The 22,393-nt window shown below is 45.5% G+C and overlaps 1 protein-coding gene and 1 long non-coding RNA gene across 4 annotated transcripts in view; one reads left to right on the top strand and one right to left on the bottom strand.

Moving 5' to 3' along the window:
* Nucleotides 1-22,393, top strand: part of FARS2 (phenylalanyl-tRNA synthetase 2, mitochondrial) — a 190,797-nt gene that overhangs the window by 30,864 nt on the left and 137,540 nt on the right. For 2 of the 3 annotated variants that reach the window (XM_083519487.1, XM_083519488.1), the window contains exons 2-3: nucleotides 9,256-9,463; nucleotides 10,090-10,713. In XM_083519487.1, coding sequence (XP_083375613.1) covers nucleotides 10,108-10,713 — 606 coding nt within the window. In that variant the 5' untranslated portion in view covers nucleotides 9,256-9,463; nucleotides 10,090-10,107. The remainder of the gene's footprint in view (nucleotides 1-9,255; nucleotides 9,464-10,089; nucleotides 10,714-22,393) is intronic. The other variant, XM_083519489.1, reaches the window with a different exon arrangement.
* On the bottom strand, nucleotides 18,657-22,393 carry LOC310714537. The gene is made up of 2 exons (XR_014529880.1): nucleotides 21,849-22,393; nucleotides 18,657-19,087 (listed from the first exon to the last, which is right to left on the bottom strand). It is a non-coding gene; the product is annotated as an uncharacterized lncRNA (long non-coding RNA).

The raw sequence follows: 22,393 nt of genomic DNA, 5'->3' as shown, positions 1-22,393 counted from the left end.
AGGCATCATTAAATAGCAGCTGTACAGAACTTTGAGAAGCCCAGTAGGAAAAAAAGTGCTAAGTAAGCAGAAAGGGGCTATTAATAATCAAAGACCCATGCATAATACAGCGGCCTAAGTACTACTTTCTGTATTTGTTAATATTCATTATATGAGCGAGTTTATGCACGATTGGTGAGGATCATTCAAAACGGAAGGAAGGTGTTAATTTCAAACAAACCGCAGCTGCAACTTCTCTCCCCTGGCAATGTATGCTAAATCTAAAGATTCAGAAATGCCCCCGTTTTTTGAAATGCGGTATGTGGAGTGTATCTCTTTCAGAAACACTGCTACTTCCGCATTTGCAAATTTGCTTTGTCAGTAATTCAGTTCCTCGGCGCAGGGCCATTAGAATGTCTATATACTTAAGTGATGCCTATTGCTAGACCAGTGTTTCCCAAACGTTTTTGGGCAACGGCACACCTGTTTACTGAAAAAAAATCTCGCGGCACACCACCATTAAAGCCCCGCCCCGTGACGTCAGCGCGCAGCGTCACGCCGGGAGGGACGCACAAAAGTGAAAGTTTTTTCCCTCGGCAGCTCCTCTCAGCTGCGCTCAATCCGCCTCGGAGCGCAGGAGCGATGCCTCTCTCTGGCTCTCCCTCCGCGCAGGCTGAGGGAGGGAGGGAGGGGCGCGTGTGACCCGTCTCTGCTGGGAGACCAAACCCAGCGAGGCAGAGTCGCGCGGAGGCGCCCAGGCAGCGCTGCCGGCTGCGAGGAGGAGCGCCAGGCAGCAGCAGGAGGCGCGGCCTCTCCTCGCCGCCGCCGCCCCGCCTCTCGCCGCCCGACTCGCCCGCCTCCCTCCAGGCATCTCGCGGCACACCAGCCGATGTCTCACGGCACACTCGTGTGCCGCGGAACACCGGTTGGGAAACACTGTGCTAGACAAAAGCAGGCACACCTGTGCATTATGCATAAATCTTACTATTTTTAAAAGAACATTCAACTGTTTTTAAAGCTCCGCATTTCTGCCCATCATATAACAGTTCTCTTAAGTGTTTTGCGGGCTTTTAATTATTAAACGTAGTCTGGCATGGCGGATCACATTTCAAGTCATGTTCATTGATGCGCATGCAACATCGATTGCAAAGACATTGCACCTAGTCTGAATCTATCGAAAACCCCTTTTTTGATATGGGTCAAATCGAGGCCCAAATAACAACGGTTAATATTGGTGTGAACAAGAGTTTATTATAAAATGCATTGATTTGTTTTTGTACAAATCCCCCACCCTTTTTAAATTTCCCTGCCAGCTCTTTCTTTCTAAAGGTAGAGGAGTTCAGGAGCCCATTATAGAAAAGCCCTTGGATTATCACGTCTGGCTTTCTTGTGTCTTAAGTTGCTTGCTGGTTTGTACAATGGCCAGGCTTCCTTGCATAATTTCCTTGACAAATGGCTTGCTTATTAATATTTCAGCCCTTCTCTTGCCAACTGGTAGAAGCAGTGTGCCTCTAGGCTGCAAAATACAGTTCCTTCTTCCGAAGCACTCTAACCTTTTCTTTTAAACGCTTTGTAAGAACCCGTGACAGATAAATGGTGCAGTTCGAACTCGAGATGACTCCTTTTTTCCTTCTTTTTTCCTTTTGCACAACTGAATGTACGTTTGCTAAGTACAGCCGGAAGGTGCTTGTGGCTGAAACAAAAGCAGGTGCACCAGCAGCTCTGCACACACCTTACATGGCGCCTGCCCCTCCTGACCTGAAAGCTGTCAATTTAATTCGATTGCGAAGTCAAAATCCGTTTGGAAACTTGCACGTCCTCTCCCCTTTCTGGATTGGTTGTGGAAATGTACATAACGTTAACCGACACGGCTTGCAGTTTTCCCAGGATAAAGACCCATTTTGTGCTGGGGTTGAGCAAACAGCAACCACAAACCCACAAGAGCTGCCTGATTGGATCAGAACCAAGAGAAGTCAACGAGATGCTCCTGGAAATTCACATGCAGGTGTCTTGTTTCCCCAAGGCAGGGAGGCAGGTACCCTTTCCTAGCTGTCCATCAGGACCTGATCTGAGCAAGGGTTTCCCCCTCATCCCAAATAGCCTCATGTGCAGTTAGTTGGGCACTTTGGCAGCACCAACGTTCTTGCCTGGCTCCCCACCTCCTCTGCCCTGGGGAAGGCGAGGGATGGGGAGTTGTCTGAGACAAAGGCAACTGGCATGGGGACCTCCAGTCCTAGGCCAAGAATATCCAAAGCTGATGGGTCCTCAGGGTCATAATCGGTATGGAGGTCTGCTGGAAGGTCCCCTTGCTCCACAGTTGAGGAGACCTCAGGTTGCAGCCCTGGGCAGGGCTGAAACATGACCGCAGAATGCAGTGTTGGGGACCGTCTCTTGCTGACTGCTCCTGGTATCTGGTACACACAGGTGTATTGCCTCTGAACATGGAGGTTTCATTAAAACAAAGAACAATATTAGTATCTAGAAATTTTACACAGTAAAGGTAAAGGAACCCTGACAGTTAAGTCCAGTCGCGAACGACTCTGGGGTTGCGGCGCTCATCTCGCTTTACTGGCTGAGGGAGCTGGCGTTTGTCCACACACAGTTTTTCCAGGTCATGTGGCCAGCAGGACTAAGCCGCTTCTGGCAAAACCAGAGCAGCATACGGAAACACCGTTTACCTTCCCTCCGGAGTGGTACCTATTTATCTACTTGCACTTTGACGTGCTTTCGAACTGCTAGGTTGGCAGGAGCAGGGACCAAGCAACGGGAGCTCACCGCGTCGCGGGGATTCGAACCGTCGACCTTCCAATCAGCAAGCCCAAGGCTCAGTGGTTTAGACCACAGCGCCACCCGCGTCCCTAACCATCTGGAGTATGATGGTTATCATTATAGCATAATCTTCTTAGTTGTAAGATGCTTTCCTGATCTTTCTGAATAATAATTCAGTGAGGTAAGCCATTATCGCTCACGCTTCATAGACAAGGAACTAAAGCTGAGAAACAGCAGTCTTCCTAAGGGGACTCAGCAAATCTGTGACTATTGCAGTGGGTTGGACTTGATGACCCTCATGGTCCCTTCCAACTCTACAATCCTATGATTTCTATGAATATTGCTGCTTTCTATTCTCTCTCGCTCTCTCTCACTTGCACACACACAAAAATACATATTATTTATTGTGTATTTAAAAAGCTTTACTTAGAAAGATGTGATGGCTCATTATCTTATTAAGGAAAATGGCTCCCAGTTTTCTTGTTTCATATTAAAGTTTCCACAGTGTTGCCAGTGATGCTGTCATGATTAATATACTGCTTGTGGAAGGCAGGCAACTAGTCAGCCTGCAACATTCTGAGACGCCGTTAGAAATTGCAAATTCCACATACAGTGGTGCCTCGCAAGACGAAATTAATTCGTTCCGCAAGTCTCTTCGTCTTGCGGTTTTTTCGTCTTGCGATGCACGGTTTCCCATAGGAATGCATTGAAAATCAATTAATGCGTTCCTAGGGAAACCGCCTTCAGACCAGGTCCGGGGACAGTTTGTCCCCGGACCTCTTCTGAAGGCTGGGGGGGGGGACAAGGGCTTTTCTTCCCACCCCCAGCATTTAAAAAAACCCTGGGACAGCGGAGGACTTCTCCGCTGTCCGGGGCGATCTTAAAATGCTGGCGGGCGGCATTTTAAAATCGCCCCGGACAGCGGAGGACTTCTCCGCTGTCCGGGGCGATTTAAAAGCCCCTGGGAAGGCAGGCAGGGGGGACAAAGACTTTCGCCCCCTGCCCGCCTTCAGAAGGTGTTCCCGCCCCCCGCCCCACTTCGGAACAGCTTTCCGAAGTGGGGCGGCTGGGGCAGGTGTCCCCGCCCCCCGCCCCACTTCGGAACAGCTTTCCGAAGTGGGGCGGCTGGGGCAGGTGTCCCCCCCCTCCCCACTTCGGAACAGCTTTCCGAAGTGGGGCGGCTGGGGCAGGTGTCCCCGCCCCCCCTCCCCACTTCGGAACAGCTTTCCGAAGTGGGGCGGCTGGGGCAGGTGTCCCCGCCCCCCCTCCCCACTTCGGAACAGCTTTCCGAAGTGGGGCGGCTGGGGCAGGTGTCCCCGCCCCCCCTCCCCACTTCGGAACAGCTTTCTGAAGTGGGGCGGCTGGGGCAGGTGTCCCCGCCCCCCCGCCCCACTTCGGAACAGCTTTCCGAAGTGGGGCGGCTGGGGCAGGTGTCCCCGCCCCCCCTCCCCACTTCGGAACAGCGTTTTAAAATGCTGGGGGTCGGGAGCGAAGCGCTGCCGACCCCCAGCATTTTAAAACCTTCCCGGGACACGGGGAGATTTTAAAATGCTGGGGGTCGGCAGCGCTTCGCTCCTGACCCCCAGCATTTTAAAACCTTCCCGGGACAGGGGGAGATTTTAAAATGCTGGGGGTCGGCAGCTAACGCTTCGCTCCCGACCCCCAGCATTTTAAAATCTCCCCGGGACAGAGACTTCTCTGCTGTCCCTTGGAGATTTTAAAATGCTGGGGGTCGGCAGCGAACGCTTCGCTCCCGCCCGCCAGCATTTTAAGATCGCCCTGGGCAGGCGGGGGGGGGGGAAGGCAGGCGGGGGGAGCAAAGACTTTTGCCCCCCCGCCGGCCTTCAGAAGAGGTCCTCTTCTGAAGGCCGGCTGTGGGCGAAAGTCTTTGCTCCCGACCGCCAGCATTTCCCTATGGGCTTTCGTCTTGCGATGCAAGCCCATAGGGAAATTCGTCTTGCGAAGCGCCTCCAAAACAGAAAACCCTTTCGTCTTGCGGGTTTTCCGTCTTGCGAGGCATTCGTCTTGCGGGGTACCACTGTAACTTGCGTATTCTTTGCAAACTTGTGACTGTAGAAATGCTTACAGAACTATTGGTACTGAGTACATAGACCCCTCCCCCAACTCCTCCCCTTCCCTCCTCATTCTTCACAACCACATTATCCTACTTTGTGCCCAGGGATATTAAGCGAATACATCATTTTGGCATATCTGGGGAGATTTGCAGATTTTTTCCCAAACAGAAGAGGCTCCGCGGAACTGCAGCCTAAGTGTGTGTGTAATGCAAAGGACTACTTAGATTAAAATAATGTGCTGCATTTTCCAGTACATGTGAAAATGTGGGCAGTTGTAAAATACTGTATCTCTGTTTCACAAACACAGTTTATATCAAAGTGTTTCTTTTGCCTATCTCCAAACGCTGATCTGGAAAGTTGTTTTAAATAATTATTTTTGTTCAGTTTTGATAATAACAGTGCAAACAAACAAACAAAGAAAGAAATATAATCCCTTGTAACAAATTTGGTGCCACAGCAGGAAATTTGCAAAAAAAGGTCATGTTATTCTTGTACAGTAAAGAAAATGATTATTAACACTTTTAGCTTTGCTTTGTTCTCTTAAACTTGCAAATACCCTCTCCACAAAGCAGTATGTAAAAAGGCTCCACCCATATTAGCATAGGTCAAGAAAGAACGCAAAACACTTTCAGATTTGCCTGTTTTGGCATTTTTCTTTTGCACTTCATACGGATATGCCAAACATTCAGAAAGAGCCATGCCCCAATTTTTATCTAACCAGCCATTCAGAGTAAAATTGGATGTTATCCAATGGCTAGCCACTTCTGGTCAAGCAGTAAAGAGAGGTACTATTGCAGGGTTATCCAGTTTAAGGGTGCGAGAGCTGTGTCGAGGGGTGTATTTGCCCAGTGATGATCAAAGCTTTTGCAAAAGCAACCTCTCAGAAAGGTTTTACTAATTTGCAGCCCCCAGCATAAATGATAAAGACCACCTTTTCCACCACAGCCTCACCAGTGTTCCACTGAGATAGCCAAATTTATTACGTGTGATTGAAGTGGCGTCCAATGCCATCTGTGAATCGCTTTGAATGTAGCTTCTTGAATATGAGCTGAAATGAACTTGTATGGTGGATTCTGCCACATTGCATCCCAAGCATCAGCAGGAATTCCCATCCTAAAGCTAACTCTCATACCATTTTAGCACTCATGGGAGTGCCAACCATCTCTACAGTAAGCCCATTATAAACAATAGAGACCATCGCTTTCATATTATAGCCAGACTGAATACATGATTATTCATACCACTCTTAATGCTCGTCTGACATATGCCTCGCTTCTGTGTAGAGTGCTGGATCTGCAATACTTGAAGCCAAGATGGGTGAAAGGCTCTCAAGATGTGGGTGATCTATTGCAGTCTTAAAGGGTTACCATCCTTAAATAAATCTGTCAGCCTAGAGTGGCCTGAATCTTCCCAACCTGGGAAGTGAAGGAATTTATCAACCTGCTTGATTTCCTTATATTCCAGATTTGGAACTCACAGTGACTCTAAAGGTGGCAGTCTTTTTGGCCTATTTAGTCCAACCTTCCATAGAAAAGGGATTTTAGAAAAGGGATTTTCTATGGTCAGAAGCTCTGTTATGTTGGCCTGATGGATTAGAGTGGCTGGGGAAACCCAGTCAGATGGGTGGGGTATAAATAAACAACAACAATTATAGTAAATTTCTGCTTGCAGCCATGGAACTGAAAGACCCCTTATATAACAACTGTTTTAAATGACAAACTAATAGGTCAACAAAGGAGGATAACTAAGACCTCGTTTCATCTTATGCCTAAACATAGTTTTCTTAATAAGTCTGTTCCATTTGTCCAAATTAGCAAACTGTTCCAAAATCTCTTGCTACCTCTTGAACCACCCATCAGGACCATGTCAATTTCACTGGAAAGTTTTAATAAATTGAAGGAGTCCAGCTATTCTGCATCATTTTTTATAAAACAGTCTATGAATTCCTAGATGCAAAACGTACTTATTCTTTTGATTCTAAATATTTCGCTTTGGTTCCTGGCTCTGGTTGGTAGATCTTGGAATCTTAGTAAAAAACAAAGTAGATTCAACAAGTCTGATATCTGCCCCCCCAACAATATTTTGTGGGTGCTGATTGTAAAACTTGCTCTGCACTTTGTCTTGGTTTGTTGAGGGTCATGCCAATAACTTGACTGTTCCCAAATGCCAGCTGGTGGCTTTTTTCTAGGACTAGATGACTCCTTGCAGGGGTGGAGGTATTCCTTATAATAAAGATCTGTCCTGTGGGGATGAATGGATAGGGAAAAAATGGTTTTTTTAATGTATATTTTATAGAGATGAACAAAATTGATTATTCACTCCTACTTTATCAAAATACCCAGGAGAGACTTTTGAGTGGTATTTGGCCTTTTTTTATTGATTGAGACAAACAACACAGTAAAGGAAATTAACTGTCACATTTCTGTTTTCTCCTGCAAAGATTCATAAAAGGATTTTGCCAGTTCAGGTGTGGTTTGGCTTTTCCCTACTGTTTCTATATATGTATTTTATTTGAATTTCTGTCAGAAACACAGCGTTCTTGGTATTCTGCCTTGTTTTTAACCTTTCTGTGACTGTATAATAAATTTTGATTGATTGATAGTTTTGTATTCTGCACAGCTTCTGCTCCCAAGTGTACCAGTTTACTTGAGCACCTCAATTTTTGCTTACAATAGCTAGCCCATGCTCCTTTGGCATGGTTCAGAGGATGGGGGCAGTCCTGGAAAACTGAAGAACCATATTTACGTGACTCTAATGAGCCATCAAATCTAATGCATACCTCAATTTTCAAAACATTAAAACCAGAAAAGTATTTGCTGGCGAATGTAAATGCGCCATCAAATCTAATGCACACTCTCATTTTCACGACATAATTTGGCCAAAAAGGTGCACATTACATTTTAGTAAATAAGGTAGATAATTCGAATTAGCCTCTTCTTCCCAGAAATAACTAATGGTAATAGTTAATGCACATTAGCACCTTTCTTAGAACCACCATTAAAAAAAGTTCTGATGTCTCTGGGCTGCGCATAGCCTGTGAATTGTATGTTACCTTTTCCTAATTTATGTCCCATTTTAACCAGAGATGATTTAAGCAAAGTATATCATCAACTATAGCATTTACAACCTTATGCTCAGACAAGTTTGCATGCTGGGGGAAAAAAAAGTTCCTAGTTGAGTTGCTAAACAGCTTGGTAAATGCCCAATCTTGGTAATCTTACCATATGTCTATTACCGGTTTTTTGTTTTTAGCATATGTTACACTGGTAGAACTTCTCTTGCGCAACAGAAGTTTGTCAGATCACTAAAAGAAGGCAGCCTTACTTTCCTCATATGTTCCACAGCATTTCAGGGTTGTTAGGGATTTTCTGTCCATTAAGTATTTTTTGGACAGAAGGGAGAAATGAACGGCTTTAAGGGATTTGGGCCCAACCTGTCAGTTTACAAAAAAAATGTATATTTAATAGTCCATCTGGAGCCCATCAGCAATGATTTCCAAGAAAGAGTGCTAATGAAACATAGGAATTTGGGAGACGCTTACCATTTATAGTAGTAGTTATAGTTAATTGAGAAAAAGAATCTTGGTGCAAAACCCAAGGAATCCATCTGACTTGGACCAGGAGGTTGTGGTTGCCCAGTGATGCATCTAGGGCTCTCTCAAGACATTTTGCTGCCTGGGGTAAAGGACACTGTGATGCTGACTAGACTTGCAGGTGAATCTCCTTTGAACACCAGTGATGGAATAGCCTCCTCCATTGCACCTAAGACAGACACCCAGATTACTGGGGGCAGGACAGGATGTATGGCAGCAGAGGGAAATGGCTGGCAGGGGTAGGAAGTCAGGAGGAACAGCCAGGAGCTACTGCTCCAATCCGTTCGCCTTCTGAGGCGATGGCCTCACACTGCCTAACATTAGCACTGGCCCTAGGTGCCTCCCCCTTGACACCTGGCCTATCTAATCCTGCAAATTTGCCATATTTGAGGCCTGATTCACTTATAATCCTCTTCATGAGGGAATCCGTGGAGCCGGATAGTCTTCTGCTGCCGCCATTTGTAATCTTCTAGCAACTAGTTGTAGCATTTGCCTTCTCCTGCACGGGCAGGTGAGTTCCTGGAATGTTCCTCACCCACCATCTGGTCAGCAGAAGAGGGCAAGAGGTTGAGTGAGGCAGACTTCAGATTAGCTCCCTGGCTCTCAGTCTGAGTTTTGTGTAGGGTGGGTAGACAAGGTGTGAGCTTGTGGCTTTTTGTTCATTATACAGTTTGGTGAAGTAGGCAGTAGAGAGTACAAATGGGATGACTCAGTTTTTACTGCAGCTTTGCATCCCAATCAGCCATTATGAGAAAGCTTTGTGAAGAAATTACAAATGTTTTTGATCATGGTCTTTGTTACTCAACATTCACGTTATTTACCTCTTTCTCCTTCCCATAGTAATTGGCTGGCAATCTCCTGCAGAGAGACAGAAAAATCCACATAAATTATCCTTGAATTGCTTCTCGTGTATGAGAATTATTGGCCGCATTTTCAAAGACTGTATCTGGAATACAATCAGTCAACGTCTATTGGGCATATCTTGTTTATCAACACTATTTGAGAGGCACACATCTTCTGATGTTCCAAAGTGGAGCTGTTTATCAAGGTAGGTGTTTTGCTTTGGCTTGCTTTAATTGGGAAGTTAAAATGAACATATTTCTTGGTCCATTTAGAACAGTGCTATTTAACATATCTGGTAGCCTCTTCTCCCCAAAGTCCTGGGAAGACTCTTTCCCAACCCACTTGTCTAACAACAACAACAACAGGGTTCCCACCACTTTGTCTCTGGACCACTGCTAGTTTTTGCTGAACTTCCAAAGCATTCATAATTTTCTTACATTATAGAACTGTGATGGAATAATTTCATCAGCTTTTCTTTGTGACTGAGTAGACTAAAACTCATATACAGTCATACCTCATGTTACGTTTTCTTCTGGTTGAGCGTTTTCAGGTTGCATCCCGTGACAACCTGGAAGTACCGGAACAGGTTACTTCTGGGTTTCACTGCTTGCGCATGTGCAGATGTGCAAAATGATGTCATGTGCGTGCGCAGAAGCGGCAAATCACAACCCGCGTGTGCGCAGACACGGGTTGCATTCTTTTCAGGTTGCGAATAGGCCTCTGGAATGGATCCCATTCGCAACCAGAGGTACCACTGTATTTCATATCAAAGGTTGCGTGTGTACTGCAATCAGAAATCATTATTTGCATTTGATTTTCTACTTCCTCCAGCATATAAAGAACCCTGCAATGGCTACATCCATGCAAATACTCGGCTGTGGCAGAATGGTTCCATCATGGGGACTTCTGGGAAGAAGACCTTCCAGTTTCAGTCCTGCATGGTGCCGGCGAATATCTTCAGGTTTCACTGCCAGCACCTCCGTAACAGACGCAGTGGAAGTTCTTGGCAAATCTTATCTCCCAGATGACTACACCAACGTCACAAAGAAGATTCTTTCCAAGGTGGGGGAAAACTTGCACAACCAAAGGCATCACCCTTTGTGGCTGATGAAAGAGCGTGTGAAAGACCACTTCTACAAGCAATATATTGGTCGCTTTGGGACGCCACTCTTCTCTGTGTATGATGATATGCCTCCGGTGGTCACCGTTGAGCAGAATTTTGACAGGCTGCTCATTCCAAAAGACCACCCTAGCAGGAAGAAAGGGGATAACTACTACCTAAATCGTACCCACATCCTAAGAGCCCACACATCTGCCCACCAGTGGGACTTGATGCACTCGGGACTCGATGCCTTTCTGGTTGTGGGAGATGTTTACCGTCGAGATCAGATCGATAGCACCCACTACCCAGTCTTCCACCAGCTAGAAGGTGTCCGGCTCTTCTCCGACCACGAGGTAAGAAAGGGTCTAGTCAACATGGTGCCCTCCCTGATGTTGTTGGGTTCTGGTTCACATCGGCCCCACCCAGCCCAGTGAATGATTAGGAATGATGGGAGTTGTTGTTCGACAACAATGTTAGCTGTTCCCATCATGGCACCTTCAACAGGTTCAGGAGGATTGATAGTATTTGTTTACAGTGGTACCTCGGGTTAAGAACTTAATTCATTCCAGAGGTCCGTTCTTAACCTGAAACTGTTCTTAACCTGAGGTAGCACTTTAGCTAATGCGGCCTGCCGCTGCACAATTTCTGTTCTCATCCCGAAGCAAAGTTCTTAACCTGAGGTACTATTTCTGGGTTAGCGGAGTCTGTAACCTGAAGCGTCTGTAACCTGAAGCATCTGTAACCCGAAGTACCACTGTATTTCATTTCTACTGTCCCCTTCCTCCCAAAGGAGCCCAGGATAGGAAACATTAAAAATGTTGAAACAATAATATATTGGTCAATCACAGGACAGACACCTGCAGAAGCAGTTCCCCATTGTTTTAGGGGCTAACATGATACCAAGCCTTATCGGGTTACAGGGGGAATTCATGATGGTCACCCAGCTCTGCTAAGCTACATGGAGACTTGTACCTTTTTTTACAATGGCGCTTTGTCTTAGCTCATTTGAGGCCTTGTCAGCATTTCTGCTTCTCACACAGAAAAGCATTTCTGCTCTCAAGACGGGCATTCAGGCCTGTCTCCATCATGAGCCAGTCTCTTGACCAGAGTTTTCTTCAATTCCACTCTGCAGCTTCTGGGCTAATCACATTCATTGCACGGCCAGAGGCCCCCCCCCCACCCCCAGTTGAGCTCATTAACTCCTGTTACAACAGAATGGCAACAAACCATATCTTTGTTTATCACTGGAAAGCAAAAAGGTTTTGGTTTGTGCGGCTCAGAATATTAGTCATTCTCATTTTTAAAAAGAGCATATGTCTCCTAAAAAATGCCTATCTCATTGCCAGGAGGAAAGTTATAAGTGCTCTAGGTAACATAAATTGCAAAATAGAATAAAGTATGTCTTTCTTGCTGGTTTATGGGATCTCTGCACCATATAACATAAATCTTTATATTTTTAACCACTCTAGAACAGTGTCAGTAGGATTTCAAATCTGAAGTGTAGTCTCAAAAATTGTAGGCATATACCTTGTGTTAACTCCCTCAAAATATTATGTAGGAGGGCCTTTTGGTGAAAAATTATAGTGACACGTTTAAAGGCTAAAAACATGGACATTATATGGAAGTATATATTAGCTTAATCCTGTGGTATGTTAGTCCTCCGTTTAGAAGGGTCGTGAGTCCTCTGTTTGAAGGTGTCCTTTATTTGAGGACTGTCCAGTCCAAGATAAAGTAAAGGCAAAGGGACCCCTGACCATTAGGTCCAGTCGTGACCAACTCTGAGGTTGCGGCGCTCATCTCGCTTTATTGGCCGAGGGAGCCTGTGTACAGCTTCCGGGTCATGTGGCAGCATGACTAAGCCGCTTCTGGCGAACCAGAGCAGCGCACGGAGATGCCGTTTACCTTCCCGCTGGAGCGGTACCTATTTCTCTACTTGCACTTTGACACGCGTTTGAACTGTTAGGTTGGCAGAAGCAGGGACCGAGCAACGGGAGCTCACCCCGTCACAGGGATTTGAACCACCGACCTTCTGATCGGCAAGTCCTAGGCTCTGTAGTTTAACCCACAGCGCCACCTACGTCCCCCAGTCCAAGATAGTAAACCATAAAAGTTTAAAGATAATGAACCATAAAATGGGGAGGCAGCAGCCTGAAAGTTGACCATCAGCTGAACAGAGGCACAATGTCTTCCTCACTAGGGTGAGATGTATTGTATTCCTGCTTAAATTACAACAATTCTTTCTAAGTTTGTGCCTGTACATATAAATGACCATATGCAAACTGGTACTCTTGTTTGTCCTTATTGGGGTAGATATTTTTTTGGCAATGCCTAACAGGCCCCCTTTGAATTGGCTTTCATTTCATAGTGGCTGATTTTTAAAAGTCTCCACCATGCATAATCATTACTTGTGTGTATAAGGAAGGCAATCCCTTAGCATTTGATATCAATCTTTATAATGCCCTAGAAAGGAACAGAAGGAAGGTGTGAATACAACATTATTATTATTTATTGAGTACAGTTTTCATCCTTTTCTGTTCTCAGTGGATTGGATTCCATTATACGAGGGCACAAATGTTTGGACTCTTCTCAAAGTGGGTGGGTGTGGATGAGATGCACTAGAACTATTATGGGATTGGAGCAATATACCTCATTTCCCTAGGACTTCTCACAACGCCCTCTGCCATGTAGATTCCACCCCCCTCACATTGTGAAGTCTGCAACCATTAAACTTGTTTTTACAGTCAGCCAATAATCAGAAGGTCTCCAAACGCATGTCACGCTTGATCGAATTATTCTAAACAAATGCTCGGGTTCAGAGAACCACAGAACTTAGTTTCATGGGACTGGGATGCGGGAAGCAGCAGAACCACTTGCCCCATGGCAGAACGTCTTTTTATTTTGTGTGTGTGTGTGTGTGTGTGCAAATGGAGGCTACTTTCAAAACTGAGTTGGAATGGTGGAATAAAAAATCTTGCTCAGGGTGCAACCAAGCCACCTGCTGGCTTAAAGCAAGTTTTTGGATCTTGGTGCTGCAATCAGAGCTGAGTAAGCGCTCCTGAGTAATGCAAAGAGTATAGTGGTTCCTCTGGTTGCGAACGGGATCCGTTCCGGAGGCCCGTTGGCAACATGAGCAGAACGCAACCTGTGTCTGTGTATCTGCGCGTGTGCAGGTCGCGATTTGCCTTTTCTGCGCATGACGTCATTTTGCGCGTCTGCGCATGTGTGCGCAGCGAAACCCGGAAGTAACCCTTTCCGGTACTTCCGGGTCGCCGTGTGATGCAACCTGAAAACGCTCAACCTGAAGCAAATGTAACATGAGGTATGACTGTCTTCCTATTTCTCCACACTCTGGGCATGTTAGTTTCTTTGCCATTTTTATACCATCAACTTTAAAAGTATAGATTAGAGACACATTTCACCTCTATATTAATTAAACTGCGAGTAAATTCTAGATGAGAGAGAACTTTCTTGGCACAGAAGAGAGTGGGAAGTGGTTGGATATACAGTTGGGTTGGCTGCAGTGATGAACTGCTGAGCCTTGCATAGAAAACGGTTGTGTTCTTCAGCACAGCTTATGATGTGGTTAGCTTCTTGCAGGAAAACGAAGCTTTTCTTTTCTTTTTTTCTTTTTCTTTTTTACAGACCAGAACATACATTTTTTATTTATTTTTTTGCTTTTGGCTCGATTCAGCACACCAGTATTAAATGGGCACCACAGGACTGCACTATCCTCATAGTTTATATCGAGAAAGTGTCCGCAGCGTCTGTCATTTTGTTTTGTTACAGAATGTAATAGGGAGATGATTTTTCTCGAGAGAGTGACTGAGATGTTATTGCTGAATGCTAACGTCTTATGTATTCTGCGGCAGTTTTGCTAAGCACTCAGTCAGGCAAATATGTTTATGGGAGGGTTGCATGGAGCTTTCTTTGCATAACATTATGTTGCTTTCTTTCATGAGCTGAGAAGTAAATGTAGAGATATTTAACTTGCAACAAACAAATAAAATATGCAGAAAACATCTTTTTAAACACACGTATGTGTGTTCTTGAAATATGTCCCTGAAGTGCATCTGTTAGTTTTCCGGCTGTTCTTACCCTGAAGGCTTTATACATAGGGAAATATTCCACTTGGGAATATATGAAGGGACCATAAGACCAAACGAAAAACACCAGCACAAAGACCGTTTGCCGAACTTCTGAGCATTTGCTCTTGTGCTTCAAACACCTTGGGTGGCAGGTGGGGCTGTGGTCTAAACCACTGAGCCTCCTGGGCTTGCTGATCAGAAGGTCGGCGGTTCGAATCCCCACGATGGGGGTTAGCTCCCATTGCTCTGTCCCAGCTCCTGCCAACCTAGCAGTTCGAAAGCACACCAGTGCAAGTAGATAAATAGGTACCACTGTGGCAGGAAGGTAAATGGTGTTTCCATGCGCTCTGGTTTCTGTCACGGTGTTCCATTGTGTCAGAAGCGGTTTAGTCATGCTGGCCACATGACCTGGAAAGCTGTCTGTGGACAAACGCCGGCTCCCTCGCCTGAAAGCAAGTTGGGCGCCGCAACCCCATAGTCACCTTTGACTGGACTTAACCGTCCAGGGGTCCTTTACTTTGACCTTTACCTCTAACACCTGTCCCTTGAGAAGGAGGACAGTTGCTTTTTATGCTCTGTAGGTTGTGCCTTCTACACACAGGAAGGATATTGCAAAGCCCTGTACAATTTGTTCCTCCGCCAGCTTCCAATATGCTTCCTCCCCCAGCACTTCTGGTTTAACACTAAAATATGATAATGTTCTTTTCTCTGATCTTGTGTAACCTCTGTTTTACTTTATTTGTGCAAGTGATGCTTCTGCAAAGGAGTGATGAAGAGTTCAAAAATGTGGGAGTATGTTAGTGGAAAGGAATGGAATATACTGCATTAGCCTTGCATCTTTTCCTTTCCCAGTGGATCTGTAATAAGTTGGACAGCTTTTTGTGTGAAATATCTCAGCACCTCAAACTGGGCGACTCTGAAATGGTTCAGAGTTGTTTTTCCACCGTGAAAGGAGCTAGGGTCTTCCCTCATCCCCAGCCAGGCTGGGCTTAAGGACACAGTGACTCTGAATTTCTGCAGTGACATTTCCTTTCTGATTTTTTGAGATGGTGCACTCCCAGGAATGTGCAAAGTGCCCATCTGAATATTGCATATTCGGCAAAAATAAGTCTGCTTCTGGACATGTACATTTTTGTCCCTGACTGTATGTCTTTCTGTTTTGACAGTTGACAAGCAAAACAGTTTTTGGGGCAGGAGATTTGAGTTTTGACTGGTTACCACCCCCACCAGTAGCTGATGGGATGGTGGGGCATGGGGTTCACTTGACCTGCAGTCATTGCATCATTGCTGCTTACTGGGAGAGGCAAGGTCAGCACAGTGCAGACACACTGGCAGAGCCAATGTGGCATTCCTGCTGGTGGGTTTGCACTGCATTGACCTCACTGCTACGTCTCCTCTCCCCATTTACCTTCCAGTGAGCAGCAGCAATGATGGTCTGGTGAGCACTGCCTTAAGACGCCATCTGCTACTGATCCCTTGCAATAACTTCAGCCTGCAAGTTATATGTGCCATACTGAATTTCTAGTGAATGTTGTGTTTTTCCTTTTTGCAAAAGGCACTTCAGCAGCAGCAGCAGCAGCAGGAACTGAAGTCACATGTAGAAGTGTAGGGGAGTACATTTGGAGGGCACACAGTTCCCTGCCTGCCTGACATAGACCTTCCAACTCTGCCAGAAGAGTTTGTATGTAAAAATCATCTCACTTTTTTTTTAAGGTGTGCCGCTTTTAAATTTAACATGGTGTTCTCTCCGCCAGAGGGAGCTAATGCAAATTGAAAGTGTCTATTTCAGCAGTGAGATTCAATTAGCAAAAGTGAAAACATGCATATTGTGGACAGCTTGAGGCATATGTTTCAGATGATGCCAACCTTTGTGTAATCTTCTGGGAAGCTCGTCTGAGGGGATGTGGGAGAGCCCTTCTGATAATTCAGCTTCCTGTTGCTGGCTGCCTTCAGCATCTGATTATTTAGAGGAAGATGCAGAGTTGCCATCTCAGAAGTGCACACTGGTGTTTACATAATAAAGATGCTTAAGATGAACAAAGTGAAATACGTATTTGTTGATTGACATGTTGCTGTTTCCATTGCTGTAACATGGGAAGAGGCGTAACTCGGTCTATATCCAGAAACTACCAACACTAAGTACAGTGGTACCTCGCAAGACGAATGCCTCGCAAGACGAAAAATGCGCAAGACGAAAGAGTTTTCCGTTTTTTGAGTCGTTCCGCAAGACGAATTTCCCTATGGGCTTGCTTCGCAAGACGGAACGTCTTGTGAGTTCTTGCGAGTTTGTTTCCTTTTTCTTAAAGCCGCTAAGCCGTTAATAGCCGCTAAGCCTCTAATAGCCGCTAAGCCGCTAATAGCTGTGCTTCGCAAGACGAAAAAACCACAAGACGAAGAGACTCGCGGAACGGATTAATTTCGTCTTGCGAGGCACCACTGTATACACTGAAGGGAAGCAAGGAGGAAATGTGTTCCCTTTAAAGTTAGGAAGAGATGCAAAAAGATGGAGGTGAAGCGGGCAACAGACTACTGGAATCTGGCATTTCCTTACCCATCCTCAGATACAGGCCTGGTTTATTCGTCACAGTGCACCATGGTTTCAAATAAACCATAGTTTACTGTGGACTAGTAGCATGTTGCTCAGGCATGTCAGTTTCACAACTCCCCCTTCCAAGGAGGGAAGCAAACCACAGAGTGTCTGACTTAGCACGACTTGCAAACCAAGAAAACTACAAGCAGTAAGCCAGGAGCGAACTTTCGTTTCCATTCATGGTTTATGTGGAAAGGAACAAACCAGAAGTGCTGGTTTGCAAATCATGCTTTCCATGGTTTGTTCCTCTACTCGGGAAGGGGAGGCCTGAAGTTGCACTTAGCATGTATTGTGGTTTATTTCAGGATATGACTTATTGTGACATGAGAATGGGGACCAGAAACTGCCAAAGCAACAAACATGCATTCTACTTTGTTCAGCTAGAAAGTTGTTGATGTTGGAGTAGCTAAATGCTTTCCTACCTGAGATAGGTTTGCCCCCTTTTGGGGTGCCAGGGCATGTGTGTGTTTCATAGCTGTTCAAGAAGCATGGTTTCAGCAAGTGAAGCTGTTCTTAGCGCATGGGCTCTCTTCAGATATCACAGCCCCATCAATAGTGAGCAGGTTTTGGGTTTGTGGGCTCCTTTCAGCTCCTCCCCTCCTCTTGGTCCCATTCCCACATCCACTGTTTGTGATCCTTGTAACTTGCCATGATGTCTGATCGTGTCAAATTTGGGTTACTGTAAATTCTAACTTGTGGTTTCTAGTTAAACTGCTTTCAGGGTCTGGTTTGGAGGTAAAATGATGGCTTGCCGCATCTCAGTTGGGATGTAAAGACGATTATTGTGATTCTCAGCGTGACGTAATTTCTACTTGTCACCTGTCTATTAAGTGCTTTTGAGTCCTGCCAGAAAAAATGGTTGCCAGCCTTGTTCACAGTTCTCTAAGGGCCAATCTTCTTGTTGTTGTTGTTGACTGGCTAAATGATTCTGGTTTGTCTGTCTATCTGTTTTTGTTTTCATTCTGCTCTTGAGTAAAGGCTTTTCTCCATCTCTGCCACCTTCCACATTTTCTCCACCAGCATTTCAGCCTTAGAATCATGCCTGAGTGGAGGCCACCAGCGCTTATACTTTGAGGCTCAGCGTAAACAGCAGACAGAAAAATATAAGTGGGGCCCCCTTTAATTTCCTAGGAGTGTCATTTCTTTAAGCTACACACACCAAAATTGTCAGTATGGCTTGATAACTGAAAATTCAATATGCATTTCTTTGGAGAAGTGTGGATGATAGTTGATTGTGTGACAAATGTTTCTGTATATCAGTGAAATAAATGTAGGGAAGTATGAAATTGATACCCATCAGTGTATTAATCACAGACTAATAACATTTTAAATTTGTATATCCTGTCCCCCTTTTGAAAACCAGCTTCATTATGTAGCCTCACTATCTAAATATGTTGGCTGAATTCATGCAATACAAACAAGCTCAGCTTTTTCCACCTGGTAGCTTGTGGACTGAAGGGCCCAATGATTACACCAAGAGGTGATGTGACGTGCTGTCTAAAATAATTTGTGTTGTTTTCTTCCCAAACTAAAACTCCCGACTGTAAGCAGCCCAGGGTACTCCATTATTAACGCATCGACTTTAGTATCCACTCATTGACTGACAGTGCAGGGGCCAGGGTGTGATCTTACAAGTTTTATTGTGTCAGAGAGTGATTGTGATGGCAGGAAGTGTTCTTGTTGATGCACAAGTTACACATTAGTGTCATTATTAATCCATCAGTTTAGAGGCTGCAGTGCATTTGCAAAAGAAAAAGAAAAAAGGGTTGGTCCAGACTAAGTGGATTTAGAGTATGGATTCTCCTCCTTTAGAGGAAGTTTGGCACAACTGCATACACAAGGCATTTAATCATTGGGGAGGGGGGAACCCTAGAAAATGGCAAAACCTTCTAACCGACTATTAGAACTTGGTGGGGAATTTGAAGCCAGGGGCCAATTGCAGTCCACACAGCTTCTCCTCCAGGCTATAGCTCCCTCACCAGCCTTCATTTACATCCTCCTTTTTGCCTGGATGAAACATCTCCTTGAACTATGATCATGCGTCTTGCTTGCCTGGTTGGAGAATAAACAGCAGCGTGTGAGTGTGTGCAGAAACTAGTCTGTGGGTGAAGGATGCCCCGGCCACTGTGGGTGACTTCCAACATATATAAACACATAACAAAACATTAAACATTAGAAAACTTCCCTATACAGTGGTACCTCGGGTTAAGTACTTAATTCGTTCTGGAGGTCCATTCTTAACCTGAAACTGTTCTTAACCTGAAGCACCACTTTAGCTAATGGGGCCTCCCGCGGCTGCCGCGCTGCCGGAACACAATTTTTGTTGTCATCCTGAAGCAAAGTTCTTAACCCGAGGTACTATTTCTGGGTTAGCGGAGTCTGTAACCTGAAGTGTATGTAACCTGAAGCGTATGTAACCCGAGGTACCACTGTACAGGCCTGCCTTCAGATGTTCAGACAAAGGTTGTATACTTGACATCTGATGGGAGGGTGTTCCACAGAGTGGGCGCCACTACCAAGAAGGCCCTCTGCCTGGTTCCCTGTAACTTCACTTCTTACAATGAGGGAACTGCCAGAAGGCCCTCAGAACTGAGCCTCAGTGTCTGGGTTGAACGATGGGGGTGGAGACGCTCCTTCAAGTATACAGGGCCGAGGCTATTTAGGACTTTAAAGGTCAGCACCAACACTCTGAATTGTGCTCGGAAACGTATTGCATTGAGATGTATTGTTATATTTCTGTTTAAATTATAGCACTATGCAAACATTAGGCACACCTGTGTCCTCTTTTTTGTGTGGCAATGCATAACATTGCATAACGCTCCCCTGAGCAGGACCAGCCCACTCATGAGGCAGGGTGAAGCCACTGCCTTAAGCGGTGCCCCCTCATTCACCCTACCTGCCCCACTGACTCCACTGCTGCCCGAGAAGTGGTGCCACCATTGGCGCTGATTTCCAGCAATATCTTGCCAGAAGCTTGTGAGATCTTGGCGAGATCTCGCCAGAAATCAGCGCTGGCCGGAGGCGATGGGCTGGGCAGCAGGGCAAGGTGGCAATTCCCACTTCACCTCAAGCATCAAAACGGAATTCACTGCCTCTGCCCTTGAGATTGCGGGAGAAGAGCTGCAGTCGTGGGTCAGCTGTTTGTCAGGGAATCTTATTTGCTGTCAATCTTCTCCTTGATATGAAGTGTCCCACAACATAGCGTGGAAAGCTCACAGATTATAGGAAAGGATAGGAAGTAGCGTCACACTCTGATAACATGCAGGATTCTGTAAGGCTTCAGAAAATGGCAAGGATTCGGTGGTGTGTGTGTGTCATATCAATCTCAGAAGAGACATGTCCAGGCTTGCTGTAGCAGGATGAAAGGCAGTTGGGCTTGTATCTCAGGAGTTTTGATTTAGCAGGGAGAGAAGCTAATTGGATAGGTCTTTGAAGTCCCCTGATCAGGAAACAGCAGTTAGGATCAGCAGGTAGCACTGTGTCATCTTGGCCCCCTTTTCAACGGAATCAGCTAGGTTAATTCAGGCAAAAATGTATTAGTGGGTTATGCTAATGCAGAGTAACTACTGCTACTCCCTGGTCCTGAATGGGTTAACTGTGCCCCTGAAGGACCAGGTGCGCAGCCTGGGAGTCGTTTTGGAATCACAGCTGTCCATGGAAGCACAGGTCAATTCTGTGTTCAGGGCAGCTGTCTACCAGCTCCATCTGGTACGCAGGCTGAGACCCTACCTGTCTTGCCAGAATGGTGCATGCTCTGGTTATCTCCTGCTTGGACTACTGCAATGTGCTCTAGGTGGGGCTACCTTTGAAGATGACCCCGGAAACTACAGCTAATCCAGAATGTGGCAGCTAGACTGGTGACTGGGGGAGTGGTCGCTGAGACCATATAACACAGGTCTTGAAAGACCTACATTGGCTCCCAGTACGTTTCCGAGCACAATTCAAAGTGTTGGTGCTGACCTTTAAAGCCTTAAACGGCCTCAGCCCAGTATACCTGAAGGAGCATTTCCACCCCCATCGTTCTGTCCAGACACTGAGGTCCAGCTCTGAGGGCCTTCTGGCGGTTCCCTCACTGCGAGAAGTGAGGTTACAGGGAACCAGACAGAGAGCCTTCAGGTTACATACGCTTCAGGTTACACACTCCGCTAACCCAGATAGTGCTTCAGGTTAAGAACTTTGCTTCAGGATAAGAACAGAAATCGGCCTCCGGCAGCGCAGCAGCAGCAGGAGGCCCCATTAGCTAAAGTGGTGCTTCAGGTTAAGAACAGTTTCAGGTTAAGAACGGACCTCCAGAACGAATTAAGTACTTAACCTGAGGTACCACCGTATTATTATTATTATTATTATTATTATTATTATTAATCTTCATCATAATAATTATTATATTACTGATGCTCTTACACTCTGCCCCCACAGCATAATTTCTCTTCAGGGGAAGCCTTATATTAATGTATTCTGACTCCTTACAAAATATCCTAAGCTCCCAACCCACAAAAAAATATCCCCAGACTTTGGTACTGACATTGTCCCTTCTAGCAATTCTTGGCAACCACGTTTTTCTTCAATGGTGATGTAAGGAAACCCAAGCCATTCTCTGTTCTTTAAAGGCTAGATTGAAAGAAGAAACTGCTGCCTGAATGCGACCACAGGGGCACATATAGTGACTGCATTTTTAAAAGCAAAGGCATTGGGGGGGGAGAGGTTTGAGGTAAATTACTGAGGTAAATACCTTGGTTCAAATCACTGCTCAACTCTGTAGCTCCTGATTGCCCCAGGGCACATATTTATCTCTCCCACTTTCTCTGAAGCCTACCTTGCAGGTAGGTTGTGAGGATTAATGCATTTTTATAGCAGTTTTGTACACTATCAGGAGCATTCATTATAAGCACACACTGGTTGTTTTCAGGATTTTCTCTGCATCTTTGAAGGCAGGACTAGGGAACTCCAGATGTTGTTGGGCTACAACTCCCTTCAACCCCAGCCAGTATGCTTGATTGTCAAGTATGATGGGTGTTGTAGTCTAGAAACAACTGGAGGGCCACAGGTTCTCCACCCCTGCAGTCAGAGGTTGAGGGATAGTTGCTAAGAGTGTGAACTGGGAAGCCTTCAATTCGAACAACACTTGTCTTGGAATGAACTTGCTGGAATGAGACTTGAGTGGGAATGAACTCACTGCGGAATGAAAGTCTGTGAAATGCAACAGCAATTCATATTTAAAGTCTCTAAAGCGAAAATGCTCGACCTTAACTTCACAGGTCAGTTTGTAAAGATAACCCATATAAAATATGCAAAGTGCTTTGAATATTCAGAAAGGGGTGTACCGACGCTGAGATTGTTTTCATTCTTTCCTTTTTCTTT

Source organism: Podarcis liolepis (genome assembly GCF_965112155.1).
Source record: "Podarcis liolepis genome assembly, chromosome: 8".
Classification (NCBI taxonomy): Eukaryota; Metazoa; Chordata; class Lepidosauria; order Squamata; family Lacertidae; genus Podarcis; species Podarcis liolepis.
Note: the sequence above shows the minus strand (reverse complement) of the source record. Positions and strands in the feature narration are given on the sequence as shown.